The sequence below is a fragment of the Mesocricetus auratus genome, unplaced genomic scaffold (assembly GCF_017639785.1).
Source record: "Mesocricetus auratus isolate SY011 unplaced genomic scaffold, BCM_Maur_2.0 Super-Scaffold_100015, whole genome shotgun sequence".
NCBI lineage: Eukaryota > Metazoa > Chordata > Mammalia > Rodentia > Cricetidae > Mesocricetus > Mesocricetus auratus.
This window is the reverse complement of record NW_024429198.1, coordinates 40611762-40635025: the sequence shown is the minus strand read 5'-3', so window position 1 is coordinate 40635025 and position 23264 is coordinate 40611762. Positions and strand designations below refer to the sequence as shown.

The following is a 23264-nucleotide window of genomic DNA, read 5'->3' as shown; positions in this document are numbered from 1 at the left end:
CTGAAAGCCAAGGAGATGGCTATAAGTGATTAATATGAATGCTTGTAGCAAGTTTTAGACCCACTAACAAGGGTTCTAGAGTCTCCAAATACAATTGAAAATTGAGAATTTTTTCCTTGATGCTGATAGCTTATTTTGCAACTACATTTGCATTACACTATTTTAAGGATGAATACATTCATGTGTGTCTGTGTATGTTATTTGTAAAAGAACTTACATATGTAACAGGACCTATTTATTTTGGCAGTAAGTAATTTGAAGTTTTAATAAATGAGTTTTTAGATTAGTAAATACTTTAAATTTTTTAACCAGTAAAATTTGACTATGTGGGCACCCATTTCATCAACTTGTTAATGAATTAATTCATAGCTGAATGGACCTTAGAATGTTAAACCTAGTGGGGTATTTTTAAGAGTCTAGTGGGAGATTATCAAGTTTATTAATTTTATAAATGAATACTATAACACTAGAAATAAAAGTAAGCAGGGTAGACTTGATTATTCTTATGCTCAAGTCAGTAGTAAATTGCTAAGAATTAAGAATAATGATTTGGTTGTGAGCTTAGTCCTTAATGGATGAGTTATCCCTCTAGCCCATGAATGGACTTTTGTAGCACATTTCCCATAGAGGGATACTCTCTCAGTCTAAACACATGGCAGGGGGCACCTAGGCCCGGCCACAAATGATGTGACAGATTTTGATAATTCCCCCATGGAAGGTCTCACCCTCCATGGGCAGCAGAAGAGGAAAGGGATGGGGTCAGTGGAGGGCTTGGGAGGATGGAAGGGAGAGGGAACTGGAATTGATATGTAAAGTAAGATTGTTTCTAATTTAAATGAAGAGAAAAAAAGAGAATGATTTGGCCTAGCTAAATCATTCCAACCCAGACACCTGGATGCAAGATTTAGGAATCTGAGGGCTTTCACAAACTTATGTGAATATTCTAATTGGACTCAGTGGGTTGTATTAAAAAATCGAGGAGGTGAAGTAAGGAGTAAAACATGGGAAGAAAAACCAGGAGTTGGACTATGGGAAGAGGGGGATGTGAATATGTTGAAATACATGTGTGTATGAAGGAATTTTTTTTAATTTAACTAATAATATAAGGCTGAATGCCATACAAGTGACTTTGAAGAACACTCTTCTATCTTCCTCCCAGGGTAATGATCAAGAGTGACCACAACCCTTCTGCTGATTTTTTTCTCACTCTTTCATTTCTTAGAGCAATAGCTTCAGAAAACAAAGCTCTGTCTCTTAGACTATGACACTATGGAAATCTATTTCAAGCTAAATGAACTTACTAGCCTACTTAATGTTGAAGAAGTACCCTTCTCCAGAACCAAAGAGCCATAGCTTTGAAATGTCATCACTAAGGAAAACATAGTCCCAGGAGCAGGTCCTATTACCCAAACATTTCCCTCCAAGGAGAAAACAACCTCCTGCTTTAAAGATTGGGGGAGCTTATTTTTCCTTTCGATAAAGGCATTTCGCTAACATGAATGACTACCCCAAATCACAAGTGAATCTGGCATGTTCTGTGTGATATGTTGTGAATGATACTGTCAAGTCTGTTTACTTGAAAACTAGTTGTAATTTATCTTTAAAGCATGTATTAATGAATCCCACTTGTCTACATTCTTACTTTGTTTGCAATCTTTTAGTAGATTATCTGAGATTCACAGCACACTCTAAATTCTTTTTCATTCATAATAAAATTGCTTTGTTTCTCTTCAAACTTTGGAGAAGTTTTCTGGGCAGGGAAATTTTGCTTTTAATTACATTTTCCCAGAACATTGCTCCTGTTCCTGCTCTTTGGCAAGGTTTGACTTTGTACAATGGTGTTCCTACTGTGCTTATCCTCAAAGACACAAGAGGAAGTACCCAATGTCCCAGTGACTGAATTGAAGACAAACAACCTTCTATCTTCAGGTTTCAATAAGACATGTAATAGGCTACCATGGTACTTAATATGTGTGCATTTTTTCAGTGTAGTAGAAAAAGTCACAGAAACATGAGATAATGTAAATAGCCAGCACATGCTAAACTAACAGATATATCTGTTGCGTCCTTGGGGGATTTTGGAAGCTAGGTCTTCACTGACCATTAGTGGGTGAAGAGGAGCTCTGACTGCTAATTACTGCTGTGATACAACTGTCCTTAGGTCTGGTTTATGAGACAAAGAGGAGAACTGGATATGAAGAAGAAAAGAAAAGAGAATTATATGCTTGGGAATTTTCTACAGATTCCTAAGTAGTTGCCCACGGGAATAGGTTTTGCCATGTGCTTAGCATCTAGAACAGTGGTTCTCAACCTTCCTCATGCCATGACCCTTTAGTTCAGTTCCTCATGTTGTGGTGACTCCTAACCATTAAACTAGTGTACTGGTGTTCTGCGATGGCCCAAGATCATATGCAGCTATTCCCAGGTGTCTCTATGATGGACTGGGATTGCCTTTTGCCCATATCCTACTCCTAAAGTTATGGTTGTTGGGGTCCCTTTCAAATGGCTGTAGCGCAATACCAGATGTTAGGTGACAACAATCATACATTTATCTGAGTGTTTTTCACACTTGCAATGCTTTCCCTCAAGAGGTTAAGGCGAGTAGAGCAACACAAATTTGAGGCTAGCTTAGACAGCATACCAAGTTCTAGACCAGCCTGGGCTGCAAAGTGCTCACCACCACCACCACCGCCAAAACAACAACAGGAGGCAGAAACCTTCTTGTTGTGTCATGTCATGGTTGGACAGTGGGAAGACAAGGGAATGTGTGAATGAGAGAAAAGTAAAGGGGCTGTACTCATTCCTTTGTCAGGAACCCACTCTCATAACAACTAAAGCACTACCATGATAATGGCATTTAGCCCTTATGGCCCAATCAAAACTCCAACATTAACAGCATTTCACTGAGAACTGGAAACTGTTAAAGGACACAATCTGTTAAACTGTTTTTAGTGTAGACTTGACTTTATCAGTGGCCAGCATCCCACCTCTAGATTCTCACGCCTGCTGTGATTATGTTAGCCTTCCTAGGACTGTGTGTGGAACCAGTCACAGATGACTCCACCAACCAATGCAAAAACCCTTAGAAACAGGGACAACGGGAGGTGAAGAAGGACTCGCCCACACATGACATGAGCAGGAGGGTAGTAACCAGAAGAGCTTGAATGAAACAGTCAGAGATCAGGCACCACGTATGAGCTTCTGCTTACTTCTTATATCAGCTCAGTGCAGATAAATATCTAAGAGGAAGAAAACAGCTCCATGACTGAACTGACACCTGTTTCTGAGATGAGCAGCAAGACTTTTTCTTCCATTTTAGGTAGAATGAGGAGCTGTAGCTAAAATCAGGAACTTAGAAGCCTGGGTGCCAGCCTCTACAGCTCAGCACATTAGCTAAGAAGCTTTGGATAAATTGATTAAACTCATCATGCTTCACTTCACTCATCTGTAAAGTGTAGATGAAATAAAACTGCTGTGAGGAGCAAATGAGTAATTCTGCACAATTCCTTAGGCCAGCAGGCAGCACACAGATTAGCATGACCTGTGTGCATCAAAAACAGATCAACACAAAACCAGGTGCACTCAAGATTCAAACAATGGGGTGTGTTAGTTTTGCATTACTATGACAAATACCAAGAAGAATAAACTTAGAAAAAATGGGTTTTATTTTCGTTTCCAGCCCATGATCAAGTTATCTCATGGCTTTGGAGTTTGTAGGGAGGAGTCCTATGGGAAAACAGCTCATGGAGGAAGAAAACCACCCACCTCCTATATGGAACAAGGAGGACAGAGTCTCATCATCCAATTCAAGGGCACACCTCTGTGACCAAAAGACCTCTCTCTCACTCTGTCCCATTTCTTATACACCCCAAGACCTCTCAGTGGCATCATTAAGAGACCAAACCTTTAATACCATGACCTCTTCGGCATTCAAGATCCACATTAAAGCAATGTCATTTAATAAGCCTACACATAAACGAGCTGTGTGTGTGTGTATTATGTTTTTCAGGATATGACATGGGATACAAATTCTTGGTTAAATGTCTAATATGTAAATTCTATCTAATTTTAAGTAATTATATAAACAAACTCCTCTTCATGCTTTTAAAGTATAAAACAAACACATATGAAGAGCAATGATACTGTATATCTGTAGTTTTATACTCTAGACACAGGCATGACCAGTTTGATGTGATATGATGTTATCATCTATAAAGTTCACACTCAAGGGTTGTACAACTGAGTTACAATGAAAATTGGAAACAAACCCCACAATGTTGTAAGTGGTTTATGGTTTGTGCTGGACTGCACTCATAGACATCCTGGCTGTAGGCGACAGTTGGACATGCCCATTAGAATTTAATTCCCCACCTGATTTCTCATCTTTTAAAAGCCAAAGATTGTTGATTGCATGATTAGATTTCAAAAATTATGCCTTTCATTTTTGGTGTCAGAAAGAGAAAACAGTAATCAACATAAAAGCAAAGTGGATTGGTTTCATAAAACTGAGATTTGGCATACATGCCTATGTTAGGTACATATGTGAAGTGGTCTACAGAAGCTGGGCGGTGGTGGTGCATGCCTTTGGTCCCAGCACTTGGGAAGCAGAGACAAGCAGATCCCTCTGAGTTCAAGGCTAACTTGGTCTGCTGAGTGAGTTCCAGGACAGCCTCCAAAGTTACAAAAAGCCCTGTCTCAAAAAAAATAATAACTGCCTACAAAATGGCATATTTATTAACTGCTTTCCATATAGCAGACCAATGATAACTGTTTCGCATTTTTCACAAATATTCAGACACATATTTATTCTTAAACAGACACATAAAAGCAAAGAATTCATGCTAATTTTTCAAACAAGACATGAAAAGTGAAGACATTAATTATCAAAGCAATTATACTTTGTGAACCTGTATTTTTTCCATAACTGTAAGCCTGTCTTGCATGTAATCCCAGATTGGGGAACTTTTGCATATCATGACCCTTGAACCCTTTCAGTGTACAGCCACTGGAAGTGCTCCAACCCTTGCTGAAGCACTCTTCTTTGGGCAGCGATTCTTCCTTGCATTTATGACACTATCAATAGCTTTTCCTTCGTTCTGTTCATTATCAATATGACTACAACCATTCTTTAGCTCTATGAACTCAACTAGAAGCACTGATACTTCATATTTATAATTGTACATGGGAAAATCAGTTCCTGTCAGTTAATAAAATAAAAAGGCAATGCCATTTCGAAACATTATGGCACCATGAGTACATTTGAGTTCCAAGAAAATGAAGTGTGCTAAATGTATTCTGAAAATAAATCTTAGTGAGGTCAGTGTAGATTGTTAAATATTTATTTTACACTTTATGAATGTTGAAAATATTTCTTTATTGGGTCAATACCTTTTAAGGATTCTTGAATCACTTCAGTGTAAATTATAACTTTAAAGTGTAAATTGGGCTTTGAAGATATCTCTGAGAGTGTCAGATTCATTCTTGCTATTCATGTCCTGATCATTTAAATAAATAGATCTCCAAAAAGCCATTATAATACCTTTGAATATTTGTCAAGAATCAAGTCAGTATGTTTGAAATTCACATAAAATATTTATGTGGATAATTAAATTGGAATACTCAAAACTGTAATTTCCAGTAAGAATCAAATACTGCCAATCTTATACAATAAGTTAATTCTAAAAATGGCAATTGTGTTTATATGTTTGGAAACTATATACAGTTTCTAGTGTGGCTCTAAGAAATAACCACACACTGCTAATAATTCCTTGGGGCTTTTATGATGAAATTTGTATGTACAACCTAAAACAGTAAAAATGATTACATTAGAGTCAAAAGTATTAGGAGAATTGTTTTTTTCATGAGGAGAATTTTTCAGTTCATGATGCCATGCATGGATTTTAAGGGGAATAACTAAGTTCACAGATCTGAATTTGAATTTTACCAATCTGAATTCCAAGGAACAAAAAAGGTTTAATTTGAATAAAAACTGAGGGTGACAACATGACTCAGTGAGCAAAGGTGCTTGTGACCAAGCTTAATGACCTGAGCTCCAGTCCTTGAAACCTACATGGTAAAAAGGAGAGTTGTTTTCTGCCCATTGGTTTCTAACTTCCATACAACACACACACGCGCGCACACACACACACACATGCACACGCACACACACACACACACACTAGATAAATGCAATAAACAAATAGATAAATGCAATAAAAAGATGAAACTCACTCTGGGAGCAATGATTTACCAAACAGCAATTCCTAAGGGCAACTGCTTTCTCTGTTTTTCACACTTCTTTTGTATGTAATATTAACAGGACATTACTATTCTATCAAACATTAAAACACAATATGTATAAAATGACTACAAGTAAACATTCCCTTACTTTGTACTTTGGGAAAAAATGTATACATCTCTACACAGGACTTTCAAAAGAAACTGACTACTTGTGCTTTTCAAATGGGTAATCTCACTGAAAGGAAAAAAAAAATCTTTGATGTGGGCAGAGGCAACTGCGAGATGAAGGATCCACGACATAATAGGCAGTGACTGAATACTCAACTTACTTGTGGTGTTGGTAACTGTGTGTTACATCTAGGTAACAAATTGTCATCCAGAACTCTAAGCTGATATTAAATTGAGGTGGAAATTACATCTGATCTACTTCAGGGGAAATGATTTTAACTTGTGAGTGAAATCATCAGGACTCGGGGATTTTAGTGGAATACTCCTAGCACATAAAAGAAATGTCATGAACATATTATTTTCCATGTATGTAAAATATTCCTGTACTGAAGATCATCAAACTGTGTCATGGAAAGAGAATGGTTTGTGCATACCAGCTTAGAACATCCATGGGAGTGGATGTCAGGGGCCATGAGAGAGAGATACAGCTGGTCATAACCAGTGTTCACCAGGCCGACCTACCAGATGGGTGATTCTGTGACAGGGAGCCCCACCTGGTTAGGCCATGGAATTACTGGCTGGGGAAACAAGTTGCTCCTCTCTGTAATTTCTCTTATGAGTCACTTCATTTCTTCCCTAAGAACTTCATTTCTTCCCTAAAAATAACCTTAGGTATTTTCCTACTGCTTGTGTGTTTATCTCGTGAAAGTATTCCATCTACTGGGCATATATATCTGTGATTAGTCAGGAATATATGACTTTTCATTCGCCTGTATAATTGTGATATATAGAATACTGTCGGAGGCCTGAATATGGTATTTTGGATATAGGCCTCAGCTCAATTCCAGGAGCTCGAATCTCCTATTGTCTTTTAGATGTCGGCTAGTTACCTCTGGATGGCCTGGCCACAGTGGAGAATGGCTTCTAGTTTGTGAAACAATAGACCTAGGCCCCACACCCATCATGAGGGCTAGTGGGATGTGCCAGGGGACTAGTGGGATGTGTCTGAAGACTGGTGCCCTTATGGAATGTCTGAGGGCTTGTGTACTTGTGTTCTAAGAACGTCTCTGGGGTTAAAGGAAGTGTTTCCTAGTCAGCCCTATATACATGATAATAGATGTCTTCTGCCAGTACCCGCTCCTCCATGCTTTTGGAAAGCTACTTAAGAGAATGCTTGAATAAACCGTGATCTCCAGTATTGACTGAGAGCCCACCTGAAATGACAAGATGTATCTGTCTGGTTCTTAACACTATGGGGTAGCTGGGACTTCCCTGATCCACACTCCCCCACTCAGGGTCGGGCCCAGGGCTGTTTGGCCCTACAGACATTAGTCCTGAATAGATGGCTCTTGCAGCTAGGACTAATACAGGCCTGACCAGCTGAATACATACTGGGACATGCTTCATAGCTACGTCTACTTGTCCCACAAGGACTGTGGGCACTTAACAGTCTGTCTTGTTCTTTTGCTCTGACTAACTGCACACAATTAGCTCACTTTCACCTCAGAGCAAGTTCAAACTAAAATAAAGGATTTTTGTAAATAGATCATAAGTTTAAAACCTTTCGGATGTGTACAAGGGCAGAGCCACAGTAGTCCAACTAAGGTTACTAAGGAAAGCATGCCAACTCTTCACTTTTTGGTCTGTTAACAAAAGACCTGTGTCTCAAATCTTATCTCACTGTGTCCTCCCCACCCACTGGTCACAGTCTCATTTCTGTAACCTTGGACCCTTGTGTTGCCATGACAATGGCTCAACTCCTTATCACTTGCCCTAGGAATGTGCTCTTGCCCAATGAGAAACAACTCTCGTAATTTCTTTATCATTTCAAAGCTCCTGAAGGAGAAGAGCTTTTAGAATAGAAGAGGAGAAGCTGGAGAGGAATTAGAAGTAGGAGAGAAGAATTAGAATAATAGCAGAACAATAAAGAAACTGATATGGAAAAGTACATAGTAGAGAATTCATTCACCCTCAGGTTTTTCTAAGTCCACCACTTGCTGAAGCATCCCATCTGAACCCTGAGGGGACATTGAGGCTGGTCCTCAAAAAAACCCCATTAAGTGAGAAAGAAGGTTGTAAGTGAATAAAAATTGAAAGCACAAAACAATTATTAATTACCTGGAACTCCTCTAGAATACAAATAAACACATAAAAATTGATAAATAAATCAAGAAACTTAAAAGCAAATAAATAAGTAAAATTAAGTCACCTTTCTTTGGAACTGGAATGCTTGGTAAAGCATTTGTTTTGCAAGCATAAGGAACTGAATTAGACAGGCATTTATGCACATATGTGAACATGGGTATGAACACACACACACACACACACACACACACACCTCCTTCCCTACTGTCAAAAACAAAGGGAGTCAAAGTCAAGAAGCTTTGCCAAGAATGGATGAGGGATCTTAACAATTGTTGACACTCTACTCTTACTACCTGTCAACCATGAGTCTTGCTAATACAACCCACAAATAGCATTTTGGGTAGGGGGAGTGGGCACTGTGGTGCTGTGATTTCCTGGTAAATACTCCTATGATCTACCTTCACACTATTCATTCTCTAATCCTACAGATTAGGCATTAGGCTGTATTTGTGTTTTAAAAAGGCATCATCTAGTGAAATGATCATGTGATTTTTGTTTTTCTGCTTGCTTATATGGTGGATTACATTGATGGAGTTTTATGTGTTGAACCATCCCTGCATCCCTGGGATGAAACCTACTTGATCATTATGGATGATTTTTCTGCTGTGTTCTTGGATTTGATTTGCCAATATTCTATTGAGTATTTTTGCATGAAGGATATTGGTCTGTAGTTCTCTTTCTTAGTTGTGTCTTTGTGTGGCTTGGATGTCAAGGTTATTGAAGTCCTGAAAAAGTTTCACAATGAACCTTCTGCTTCTAATGAATGGATTACTTTGAGGAGAACTGTTCTTTGAATTTCTGGTAGAATTCTGCATTGAGGCCATCTGGCCCGGGTTTTTTTTTTTTTTTTTTTTTTCTGGTTGGGAGACTTTTGATGACTGCTTCTATTTCCTTAGGTGTTATAAGTCTATTTAAATTGCTTACTGTTCTTGATTTAATTTTGGTAAGTGATATATATCCAGGAAATTGTCCATTTCCTTTAAATTTTCAAGGGAGGACCCCAAGAGAAATATGTATGGTACCCCAAAGAAGGGGACTGGGACAGGAATTCCTGAGCAGATTGGGAGCATGGGGGGAGAGGGAGCTGGGAAAAAGAGAGGGGGAAAAGAGGAGGTGAGAGGAGGAAATGGGAGAGCAGGAAGGCTGAGTTGGGGGAAGAACAGAGGAGAATAGGATGAGAGATACCATAATAGAGGGAGTCATTATAGGTTTGAGGAGAGATCTGGCACTAGTGTGATTTCCAGAGATCTACAAGGATGACACCAACTGGCAAACTAAGCAATAGTGGAGAGGCTTAAAAGCCCTTCCCCAATAATGAGATTAAAGACTACATTATATGCCATCCTAGTGTGGGGACACCAGACCTTGAGCAGAGACCCACTTCCCCATCAGCCTGGGAGTAGGCAGCTACAAGACAATGTTTACTAAAAACATGTTTACTAAAAACAATACAATGCCCAGGGCAATAAGTTCCTGAAAAGGGCTGGCCCACAGGAACCACCCTGACCTCGACCTTTTCCAAAGACTAACTGCCTCTTTCTAGCCACCCACCTCCACCTCTGGGGTCCTCAAATGAGGACTATGACATATGAAGAAAGTCTTGAAATAAGCTATGAAGAGAATGTAAAAATTAGATGGACATTATCCCCTCTAAGATGGAACTACTAATATAGTAAATGTCATGCTCAATAAATGTTCCTGAGCATATCCTAAAAGGATACTTTGATAACTTTCATATATAGATGTAATAATATGTAAGTGAATGTAACAATATGTAAACAAAGGATTTATTGTAAATGTTATTTGTATCCCACAGCTTAAATTTTTTTTCACATTTCTACTATCCTAAAATATGTTTATTATATACATATTTCATAAAGTGAATTAAAATATTTTTAATTTCCCTTTTTGCTACATATGGATATTCAATAATTAGTGATAAAAATATTAATTTTTATAAAATATTACTTTAGGAATAAAGGAATACATAATTAAATATATGTACTTAATATGCTAACAAGCTTTCAGTGGAATTGATTTCTTTCCATTTTAGTGACAAATACAACCAAAGATGGCAAGATTATATGTTAAGAATCTGGACCATGAAAACAAGTGAAGTTACTACATCACTTAATTGTAGTATTTTTTTTTTTTTTTTTTGGTTTTTACGAGACAGGGTTTCTCTGTATTGTTTTGGAGGCTGTCGGTCCAGCCCGGCCTCGAACTCACAGCGATCCCCCTGTCTCTGCCTCCCGAGTGCTGGGATTAAAGGCGTGCGCCACCACCGCCCGGCTAATTGTAGTATTTTTAAGTTATGAAAGTTTGAGACAGTAAATATACAAGGTCCAAATACATGAAGTGATGTTGGGTTAATGTAAACAGAGCATAAAGACAGAGAGTGCTGACTAGACTCTATGGGAAGGGACGTAAATGATGAAGGATGACAGCTAGGGAAAGAAGAAAGTAGGATAGAACATGGGACTATGCCAAAGGGACCCCAGACAGAAGCTGAGAGTCTTCAGTATTGTATCCCTCTCTGTTTGTCTAGACCACATTTATGTTCACTTGGGACATGTAACCCATCACTAATCCAAAAGAAGGTTTCACAGAAAAATTAAATTAAACATCCAAAGTAGGATGAATACCAACCCTTCTTAAATTCTCTGAATGTGTAAGAAATACTTACAAACTCATGAGAAAAGCATTGCTCTGACACAAACAAGCAAGCCTCAAAGGAAGATGATTATAAGCCAACGTTTCTAATAAAGATGGAGATAAATGAAACACTGCAGCAAAATACTAGCAATTTTCAATTAGCAATAATCACACCTCAGATAAATCTCATCGGCTATGATACTGCCACTGCACAAAGCTTAATAATTTTAATTATATAATTAATATAGAACATAAAAAGGATTATATATCAAAATCAAATGGGATGTAAGAATATTTCTGTGCATGAAAACCAATCAATATACCACATTATCATAAAAATTATATATAAAAGACTACATGAACATATCAATAAAAATAGAAAAGGCATTTGTTGTAAATTAACATCTTTCACATTTTACAAAGACCTTCTAGCAATAAAGGGCATATATGACCCTCTCAATAATACAGGTTATTTATGAAAAGCCATAGCTAACATCAGATTCAACAGTAAACAAATGAAAACTTTTCATTTAAGATCAAGTGAGGAGGCCTAGGCAATCTATGGGGCTTTGGGTTTCAGATCAATATTTATCCCTGACATACAAATGGACTTCGGGTGCCCATCCCACAATGAGAGATGCTATCTCTGCCTGGACTCTTGGGAGAGGGCCTAGGCCCTGCCCTGGATGAAATGACAGACTATGGATACCCCCATGGAGGGCCTCACCCTCCCTGGGGAAATGAGTAGGGATTGGGGGAGGGAGGTTTGGTGGGAAGGTGTGGTGTGAGCCTGGAGGGAGAGGGAGCTGGGATTGACATGTGAAGCAACCTTGTATCTAATTTATATTTAAAAGTAAAAAAAAGACTAAAAAAATCAAGAACAAAGCAAATATGCCACTCTCACCACTGCAATCAAGATAATCCTAGGAGCCCTCACCGTAGCAGGTAGATGTGAGATATACAGATAGGAAAGGAAAAAAACAAATGTTCGCATATGACATTATCACACATACATAAAACCCTAAAGACTGCTTAGCTACACACACAAAAGCACCTCAGTTGCTAGGATTAATCAATGTTTTTTTTTTTAAGTTGCTATGTATAAAATCTATACAAAAAAAGATCATCCGTGTTTCTCTATACAGCATGATATAAAAAACACAATTAAGAAAGTAATCTCATTCATAAGAGAAAAGGAAGAATTGAATTAAAGATGGGAATAATTGTAAGCAGAGTTGAAAGACTTACACACAGAAAATTATCAACAAACTTGATTTCCTGGAATAGTATTTTACCATCCTTGCTTGGGAGCCAATAGTAACTTTCCTTGACTATGACAGAAGATCCATAATCATGTCAATGTTCCACTCATTTAACCTGCCTCACTCTTTACTAACTCATGGCTCAGACTGTCTGAACCAATTTAGTCATCTGATTATAATCTTCCACATACATTCCTCCACAATCAGGTACAAATTTCACTTTGCCCTCCCTGACTTATTTTGCCCTCATTCCTCAGCTCTAGTTATCAATATTTCCTACTATGAAACTTGGTTCAGTCAAGCAGCTTCATTAAAGACGATTGGAGAACTATATCAAGTTCCTCAACCAGCATCGAACAGTTCCTTCCCATTTTGTCTCTCTATTTTCTGAACGAGTTGATGTCATTTATTTTATTGTCATTCATTTTATGTTAGCAAATTCAGTTTAAATAATAATATTCTATACCTCATTTCATTGACATAAAGGACTTCACAATTTTCCCCCTTGGGATCTGAGATGTGACTAATTTCCTTTGACTAATTAAAATTTGAAGGATATTAAACAACAAAAATTATGGTAGGTCTTGGCTATAAGCACATTTTTCATCCTATCACTGGCCTCTATGGTTGAGGTTCAAAATCAGTTATTATAATCTGTAACTGTTTCTCACTGCTTCCAAAGTCAGCAGTACACATAAACAACAAAAAGCTTCATTTTTTTTTGCAAAGAAATTCAATGGCAAATAATTCATGTTTCTGCCATCTCCATCCTTTATTTAAAATATATATTGTGTGTGTGTGTGATTAGACAACTGTTGGTTAAAATCTCTTGGGTGACCTAGGAAAACTCGTAAGGGTGTGTGTGTGTGTGTGTGTGTGTGTGTGTGAGTGAATTTTAAGAAAACTCACTTGGATGCATGCATTATCATGTCCTGTAAAAGAAATGGATAGGAGCTAAGAGAAGGATATATAGCAGTTTATAAAACATGTGTCAAAATCACCTTTACCCTGACAGCTGAGATGAATTAAATCTGCCTCACACCTTATACCTGTCTCTCTGCTTTAATCTCTACATTGATTTTTGACCAAATAGCCTCAGGACTTGAGATAATAAAATCACACCAGAGGAAACACAAATCATCCTCTTTGCTTGCTGTCTGGTAGCTTTAGATTTTATCTTTACTTAACAACAATTGAAAAAAAGAATTAAGTCAAAACATAAAACCAATGGTTGTCATCTTCCATCAATTATAATTTTTGCTAATGGATATAAAATCCAATTATTATTCTTTTAATCTGCCAACTAGATGTCAAAAACTATTTTGCATCTGTTCAAGTCTTGCAGACACTCACAATACCTGCTATTATACTGTCACTTCCATCTGATGGAAGATGTTTGACATTGTTTATAATAATTATGTACAGAGAAATAGTTTTGTAAAAATATGGTGGGCATATGAAGGCATTTTCACTAATTTGCAAAAGTTAAACAACAACACCTCCTAAAACCCATTCCCCTCATTTGCTCTATGACCTCAGCATTTACTAATTAAGATTTTATTTCATATATGTTTGAAAATGGCTCTATGACAGCTCTGCTTAGGATATTTTCTTGCCCTGTTTTTTTTTTCTTAAACAAAAGATTAGCATCCATTTTGCTCTCTTTTTTTCTGTTCAGATCCAAAATAACTTCCATGATGTAAGACTTTTTTTTTTTTTTTTTTTTTTTTTAGGTAAGCAGTATTTCCTGACTGTGCCTACAGGAATAGTCAATGTAAGACAAAGCATTCTGTTAATTCCACCCCCCCCACACACACACACATGCCCACACATACACATCAAATATTCTTTCAACCAACCATTCTTTGATGTTGTTTAAAAATCCAATGCCTGTCTGTCCTTCAGCTCATGACCACACCTAACTTGAAAACCTGCTGTTCTCCAGTAACTACCATCCTCTTTATACATAGCTGCAATGGCAGCAGGGACAGAGGCTGCTGTTACATAGACTCTTCCCTTATTCATTCCATCGCCGAAGGAAAGACCAGTTTGCAACATGAGAAGAAACAGTGAGGGTCAGTTGCAGAATGAAAGACTTGCCTATAGATAGTTAACCACTGTAAAGGAGAGGGCAATAAAGGAGTGAGGGGAGGAAGGAGAGGGAGAGGGAGAAAGAGAAAGGAAGAGAGGGAACAGGAGGGAAGGGAAGAGAAGATAAAGGGGCAAGAGAAGGGATGATCTAGTAGGATGATCTAGTAGGATGGGTAGAAAACCAGGGAAGGTCTAAGGAGGGAAACGAGGGACAGGTAGAAGAATGGAAATAAGAGGCAAAAGATAGAAAAAGCAGTTGAGAAGGAAAGAATTGATGGAGAGAGGAAGGGTAGGGGCAGGAGGAAGAAAAAGAAGGAAACAATAGAGAGAGAAAAATGGAGGGAGGAAGTAAAGAGCAGAGAGGAAAAAAGACAGAAGGGGGAAGTGAAGGATAAAAAGAAGAGGGACAATAAATTGAAACAAAGTTTCTATTACTGGTAAAAACAATTGTTTTGTTTGTTGCTGGGGTTTTTTTTTTCTGTTTTTGACACTTGGAACATCCCTTGTCACTCACCATCAGTTATGATCAGCCTTACAACAAAGGTTTCCTTTTCTCCTGTGCTAGCCTCAGACTGGCATCTGTAAAGTCCAGAGTCGGTGGCCATGGCATTGGGGATGATGACACTCTGCAGGCTCTCCTGGCTGCACTTGCTCCATGTTGTTCTTAGGTACTTTGATGTGTATCTTGTCCCTTGAGAGAGGTTACAGGAAGCTAAGATGTCTACCTGATGGGGCTGGACTTTTTCCCACATGACTTGTTGCACTGGCCAGTTCCTTGGTAGCTGGCAATTGAGTGTGACATTTTGTCCAGGTTCTGCAGACAAGTAGCCATTTGAGGATGCAGCTATCTCAAAACTATCTGAAAAAAAAAAAAAAAGAAGCAGAGGCTTAGGCTGGTGGTCAGATGTTCACTCCCAGAGAGGAAAGCTACCCAGGAACGCACACTGAAGCGACTGCTGATGTTATCTTCACTTTGCATTTTTGTAAGAGAATGGATTTTTCATTAAGGACTTGTAGATGGAAAAGGGATACAGTGCTTGACACATTTCCTTTGAATGTTGGTTGATTAACCAGACAATGAGAAATATAACCAAAAACCTTGGTACGTTTTTGACAGTAATCGTATCATGGTTTAAATTAACAAAACTGAACCAGTAACTCCAATTTCCAGATTATCATATAGGACAATAGACCAAGGCTTTAATGTCCATGAAAGAATACTACATCATTTTTCATTAACTACATTCAGTTGTACGGTAGTATCTAGTGCCTAGGTGAAAGCTCACAAGTAGAATAAACTTCTGGTGCCAAAAATATTCTCCCAAATTCCTACACTCAACCCACCATTTCTGGAGTTCACAGCATAAGTAAGCATCATCAAACATTTCAACGATTGTCTGTTTTAGTATGTTCTTGCCACCTTTATGCGCCTTTTGGAGGTTTGTAAGGTTCGGTTTATCTTCACAGCAATAGGAAAATGTAATTAACCTTCTCCACTCCTGATTTCTCACTAATGTAAAACACATACTGTCAGAGGCTCAGATACCTTGTGTAGTGAGTATCGAAAGACTCCTGTGTTTAAAATTATATTCAGTGTTAAGCTCTAATACTGTGAACCTGATAGACATAACCCACATGAACAAATGTTCTTTAGGGGTCATCCATGTTTTGTGAGAACCAGAAGTTTGTGAACTTAATGTTAACATTAAAACTCAAAATATTTATCTCTAAGATCAGGATAGCTGAAACAAGTGAAGTATCAGCATCATTCATCCAAAGTCTTTCCTGCCACAGACCAAAAACTCTGATTTGTTAGCCAAAAAGAGAAGTCTGAGCAGCAATGATGTCACAGAGCTTACGGGCAGGTGGGATGGAAAAAAAGAGCATCTATGAGCATCTATGTATCTGTATCAGCTATGTTCAGAGGTGGCAAGGAACAAGTACTTGGGCTTATAAAACAAAAATCATTCAATGGTAAGAGCAAGAGAAGGAGGGAAGGCAATGGAAAATAAGAAAAATGCACATTTGAAAAAGAGTACAGTTCTAAAGTACAGTATGATTCACTGTTCCTATTAGATTAATACCTTAAATCTACTGACACCAGAAACCAGCTGCAACAAGTGGCTCATGGCATGAAAACTTTTGCATATAGAAAAGCCACAGCTGTCTAGTATTTCAGTGTGTGGCTGAAGTAACATTCAGCAGAAGTAACACTTTGCCCACATAAGAGGCATACAGAAAATGTTTCATCTCTGAGCTATAACCTAACACAACAGAAGGAAAAAATGAAAAGGAGAAAAAAATGTAGTAAGAAAATCAAAGCTTAGAGAAGGCGAAGTTAAGATTAAGATGGAGGAAGTTACTAGAAAAGTGATGGGAAACAGAAGGAAAACACTAAATCAGACACTAACAGTCTGACCCCAACTAAGAATTTAAGCAATAGTGGAGAGCCTACCTTAAATGCCCTTCCCCTACAATGAGACTGACAACTATCTTAAATGCCATCCGACAGCCTTCATCTAGTAGCTGAATAAAGCAGAAGCAGATACCCACAGCTCACCACTGAGCAGAACTTCTGGAATCCAGTTGTAGAGAGGGAGGAAGGATGAGCAAAGGGGTCAAGACCATGCTGGAGAAACCCACAGAAACAGCTGACCTGACCAAGTGAGAGCACAGGGACCCCAGTCATAAAGCTGGGGAACCAGCATGGACCAAGCCAAGCCCTCTGAATGTGGGTGCCAGTTTGGAGGCCTGGGCAGTCTATGGGACCCCTAACAGTGGAACCAGTATTTATCCCTAGTGCACAAATCGACTTTGGGAGCTCATCCCCCATGGAGGAATACTCTCTCAGCCCAGACACATGGAGAAGAGCCTAGGCCCTCCCTTAAATCATATGACAGACTTTGATAATTCCCTATATAAGGCCTCACCCTCCCTGGGGAGTGGATGGGGTGTGGGATGGAGAGGGGTCGGTGGGAGGATGGAAAAGAGAGGGAACTGGGATTGATATATAAAATAAGATCATCTCTAAATTAAATAAATAAATAAGAAAACAACTGCTGTTCATATGCAAGTGGTCGTGGGCCTTCAGGAGCAGGAAGGTAAAATCCCTGGCTACAGGTGTTAGTGTCACAATCACAGCTCATTTTCTTCAGTATTTCTGTCTCTACTCCCACCTCAGAAGCTTTCTTTAGGCTGTTCTCACCCTGCCCTCCCCTCAGGAGCAGCTCCATATCCTTGTCAATTCAGGCACAGAGTCCTAGGTTCTGCTTAGGGAAATTATCTGCATTTATATGAAGGACAAATCCATGAAACACTGGAGAAAAACCTCTACCCAAGAATAGCAGGACTAAGGGATGGAGGGAACTCTAGGGACAGACAGGTTCCAGTTCAGGCTCCACATAAGGACCCAGACCCACTTGCCTGTAGACTCAAACAACAACAAAAATCAGTATAGCTGTCTAGAAGCATAGAGAAGCTTCTCCTGTACCCCCACCCCACCCCGGTCAAGGTTCATTCTAACAGAGCTAACTTTTTTGTCTGAAATGAAAACCATGCCCCACATATAGGTTGCTTGTGGCTGCTGTGCTCATCCAAGTGGAAGAGTGTCCAAAGTGACACTAAAAATAACAATCTATAAGACCTGACATAAAGAAGAGGGTATGCCACCCTGACACAGTGCAAATTCAAAGGTCAATCCATTTAAACCGGAGACAAAACTGCCATAGTTCACGGGCAGTAAAGGTCTGATTTTAATTGAATCCCAAAATAAAAAAAATAGAAACCAATTGATTTCATACTTATAATTCTGTCATGTACCAGTTTCTTAAATGAATATAAAATACTATTGTCTGTGTAATGTTTTATTGATATATTCAACTTCACAAGTGACTTTTCTGTCATGATTATAGACCATTTGTAAAAAAATTAGTTCTGCGCTTTATCTACATTTCCAAGTATCACTCCACCTCTGGAGAAGCAATCACTGCTGGTGTACTCATACTTCATGCTCACCTCACAATCCCTAGCCACTGACTTTCACCATCCATACCCCCCACAAGCCTGTCAGTCAGTCTGTGGTTTGGGAAGCTCTTCCCATCACCCAATGAGGTACAGCAGGAGTGAGGGGGAAACACAAGAGGTAAAACAAGTGTTACGTGATCGGGAAAGCAAAAACATTGCAAGATTTCTGGATAAACCTGTCTAGGGCTGTAAAGGCAGGAACCAGTACTGGAGCAGCGCCAGAACTAGTGCTTCTATGAGTTGTCACTGGTTTGGGGTTGCTGGGGTGTTCTTTGGGGTGATGTAGCTTTCTTTGAGTCATTCCTGTTCCTCTAACTGACCCCTCATCCACACTTCTGTTAGCTGCCTCAATAAAATCGTATTGGTTCACCAAATTTGGTCCATCATGAGATTCCTTTCTGGGGTGAGTAGATGTGTATGTGTGTCATGTCTCCCAGGAAGGAACTGCTAAATAACCTCATCAATATCACAGAGCCCCAGGCTTGTTTACACCAACATTGCAAGCCAAACCTTTGTGCAAGTCAACTGACAAGTTATACCACTCTGTCTTGAGCCCCAAGAGCAACCCTTGCAAGAAATGAAAGAGGGCAATCAATATTATTTTAATAAAAAGTCAATTAGAACTCCACATTGTAGTCAATACTGTAGAAATTTAAGAAAAGCGGCAGGTGAGAGAAAGACAGGTTCAATCAGAGAGTTTTGTTTTGTTTTGTTCTGTTTAATTAGGAAAAGGGATCATAAAGAGGGAAAGGGGAAGATAGAGACCGGCTTCCAGAGACAGGAACCACAGGAGAGAGGAGCGAGAAAAGGAGGGGGGGACAGAGAGAGGGAGAAAAAGAAAGACAGAGAGACAATTGGGAGGTAGGCAGGGCCCTTTTAAAAGTGAAAGTAGTGTATGTGCACAGGTAATGCTGTTAGTGACTGCAGCTGAGGGTATATACTGTCAGAACCCCAAGGACAGGCCAGTACAGATTCTGAATACCAGCAAATACAATATGCCTTTTGATTGTTTTGGGTGGCATTGACATCTGCAATAATCCTCATATTGAGAAATATATTTTAAATAACATTTTAATGTCATAATAAATTAAGAGTTCTACACAAAGGTAAGATACATCTAAAAATTTGTTTAGTTTCCTAAGTAAAAATCTTGCCCAAGTAACCAAGCTTCACTCTAACCAAATTTTAAAGTTACTGGAGATCCACCACGGAGTGCCTCACCCTCCTTGGGGATCTGTTGGGGGAAGTCCTGTGCATTTGTCAATAAAGTACTGTTGAGCCTATAGGGAACCAAGATAGGAGGGACTAGGAGTCCAGGAGGATTCTGGGAAAGAGAAAGACAAGAGAGTCGAGATGTAACGCCATTGGGGTAGGAAGCCCGGAAACCTCTCCGGTAAGAAACATACTTAGATTAACAATTATGGGGTAATTGCTTAAAGCAGAGCTAGCCAGGAAGAAACAAGCAAGGCCAACAGCTTCATAATTAATACAGCGTCTTGTGTGTTTATTTGGGGACTACAAAGCGGCAGAGCCCAGGCAACTGGCGGGAGATAAACCAAAGCGGCTAGCAAAGAAAAAGCTTCTCTTAACAGGGATCGGAGTGGAGATTGGGTGGGGGACTGGGAGACCTGGTGGGGAGGACGGGGGGGCCCGGGAGGAGGGGAGGGAGAGGGAGCTGGGATTGACATGTGAAACAAGATTGTTTCTAACCTAAATAAAAAATAATTTAAAATAAATAAATAAAGTTACTAACAAGTTACAGAACTACAAAGGGTTGAGAAGTGTGTTATATGACACCTGAGAAGGCAGAACATTGAACTACACAGAATTCAAACTTATGGCAACAACAACAAAAGGAAAGAACATATAAGTTCAAAAGGACTGAATAGCTCTAATGCATGGAATTGAAAAGCAGAATCCTGATACAAGTTGAGAAGTGTAAAATAGATAAAAAAATCTAATAAGAAGGTGTATGAGAAATGTAGAACAGTAATAATAGGCCCAAGATTGGTAGTTGGGCAATCTATAAAATAGGCATGTAGGATAATTTATTTTACTGCTATTGCTGACATGACTAAGATCACACCATGCTCTTCTGATTTCATTCTGTGTTTGCCTAGACAGTTCTCAACACTCTACCTTCCCCATAGCAGTCACATCTGCCTTGGCAAGACATTGAGATTTTCCTGGTCTTAACTATGGTCCAGACATACTAACCCAAACAATTGATAAACTAAAATAACTATAAAATTACAAGTAAAAAATAATTGCATGTTGTGTATAAAATAATTTCTATGCTCTGCCAGGATTGAACATTTCAATGTTACTCTGACACTCATCTAATTTTAGTATAGAGTACGTTTTATCTTTGTAGTTTTTGTCTTTAAAAACTCTGTACCCCTGAGCTTGGATGCCAAGAGATTTTTCAGAGGCACAATCCTGCTCTTCATCTGGCTACTAATAAAAGGGTCTTAAAATTTCTAATTAGTTTAATCAGTGTGGTTTTCAATAACTATCTCACATGGATCATTTCATTTCTAATTTCTTAATTTTCTTAATTAAAGATCTAAAATTATTTGTTCAATAAAGTTTGGGAAGTCAGACAACTGAGCTAACTGGAAGCATTTGGTTGTAAAGGCTCTTCACACTCTCAGGCTCTCATTGCTGTAACTGTGAAATAGGGTAATAAAATAATGAGGTTGTTTCCCAAAATGCTGCGCTTATAGGCGAAAGAATGCAATTCGAACAAATTTCATTTTATTCTTGAGTCCATGCATTTTTCATGCCATGATTTTTCCACTTCTCTAACAGTTTCCTTAACTTTTCCATCTCTGTTTCTAACTGGACTCCTTCCACTCATTCAAGTGGAAATGTCTGCCCTCTGAAAGTCTTCTTGGGCCCTGTGATATACTCACCAATGTCCAATCATTCTTTGCTCTTTCCTATTCATTCAAATTTATTGCAGGTGTGGGTTTCCCCTATGTTCTCATTTTCCATGAGTGCTTCATGCAGTTAGTCTCCGTTTCTACCATTTTACCAATACTCCAAATGTCACCTGTGCCTTTGACCCTAAATGTTAGAGGTCCAGCCTTCTATGAAGCCCCACTCTACCTAGCTGGCATCAATGCTTTCTTGCTTCCCCTCTCTCCTCTGTGACATGCCTCCCGTCTCCTTCAGAGTTTGCTCCTCTTTCTCAAGCGTTCCTCTCTGAATGTCACTCTGTATTTGCCATCCTCGGGTGCATACGTCTACCCTCACTTCTCCACCACCGCTTTTGCGAGTGAGGTAAAAATCAACAGCTCCCACTTGATCAGATGTCTCCATGGGTTTCCAAAGTACAAGACAATAACTTGTTCTTAAGATGTCTAAAATAGACTAACAGTTAAACAGCTCAGAATTGCCCCAAGCCATCTGTGGTAGCTATTATTACATCAGCTAATTAGAAGTTCTAACACTAGTGGCTTCAATGTATTCCCATCCCTGCCTAGTCTGTGAAATGCACAATGAAACTCTTCTAAAATCCAAACATTGACTGCATGATGACTAACAAATTGTTCTACAGTGATCTAAGATACAGGTTCTCAAAACAAGCAGACAAAATAAACAAACAAACAAGATAAATCAAACACACTAATTTCCAGTTAGAAACAGAGTCCAGGAAGTGGAAGAGATGCTTCTGAAATTCAAAGAACAGGTCGTGTGGGAGGATGCTGTAGTGAGGGTAGAGGAAGGAGGCCAGACCCCAAAGACTAAATTTCCCCCAAAGTAGCTTCACCTCCCTCGCTCTTCCTGTGACAGATAAAAGCCAGAAAAAGTCAGTTGTGGCAGACCCCTAACTGAAGCTTCAAGCAACTTCAAGCAGAACAGGAACAGGAACCTGTAACCTAAAACATTTCAGTATTCATAGAACTTCAGCAGGCCAACTCCCAATTAATGCTTTTAAAATCACTTCAATAAGTTCAAGTATGGAAAGTGACAAATAGGTTAGATACCCTTTCCTTAAAATGTTCCAATATTCCATGATGACTAAAGTAGGAGATGAGTTGAATGTGTTCCACTAAATTCACATGGCAAAGTTCTTAGACTTCACCAGCAAATAAAGTGGTTTAGAGTGAGGTTCCTTGGGGATGTAATTAGTTAAGATGAAGTCATCCTGCAGTGGGTAAACCCTTATCCACTAAGATTGGCATCTTTACATTACAAAGAGGGGAAATTTTGACACAGACTGAAAGGGATAATGCCACAACAAAATGAAGGCAGAGATGGGAGGAGCATCACAAGCCAAGGAACAGCTAGGGCCTGGAGAGAGGCCTGGCACAGCTGTCAGAGGAACTTGCTGCTGATATTGGTACCACATTCTTCTAGCTCCTCATCCACCCATGATGCTCTCCTTTTGGGCAAGCCATGCAGACGGTAGCACTTGTTACAGCAGCTTTATCAGTAACTCAAGACTACACTTGGGTAACAGGTGTTCACCAGCCCACTCAGAGGCAGCCAGGATGCCCTGTTTAGAAAGGCAACAATCTCCACAGGCCCCACCATGAAATACCATTTGTCATCCTTCATTTAAAGTGCAGGTAAAGGAACAAAGCAAGATAAAAATTAACTAAGATATTGCTTGACTGAACAGCAATGATAAAGGGAGAAGAATGAGAGCTACCATCAAGAGATAAAATACAG

The 23264-nt window shown here is 39.0% G+C and overlaps 1 protein-coding gene and 1 non-coding gene across 5 annotated transcripts in view; both read right to left on the bottom strand.

Moving 5' to 3' along the window:
- Positions 1-23264, bottom strand: part of Cd226 (CD226 molecule) — a 79769-nt gene that overhangs the window by 17484 nt on the left and 39021 nt on the right. For all 4 annotated transcript variants that reach the window (XM_005065386.4, XM_021235157.2, XM_021235154.2 and 1 more), the window contains exon 4: positions 15076-15420. In XM_005065386.4, the coding sequence (XP_005065443.1) occupies positions 15076-15420 (345 nt within the window). The remainder of the gene's footprint in view (positions 1-15075; positions 15421-23264) is intronic.
- LOC121144414 lies at positions 11281-11427 on the bottom strand. The gene has a single exon (XR_005881770.1). It is a non-coding gene; the product is annotated as a U4 spliceosomal RNA (small nuclear RNA).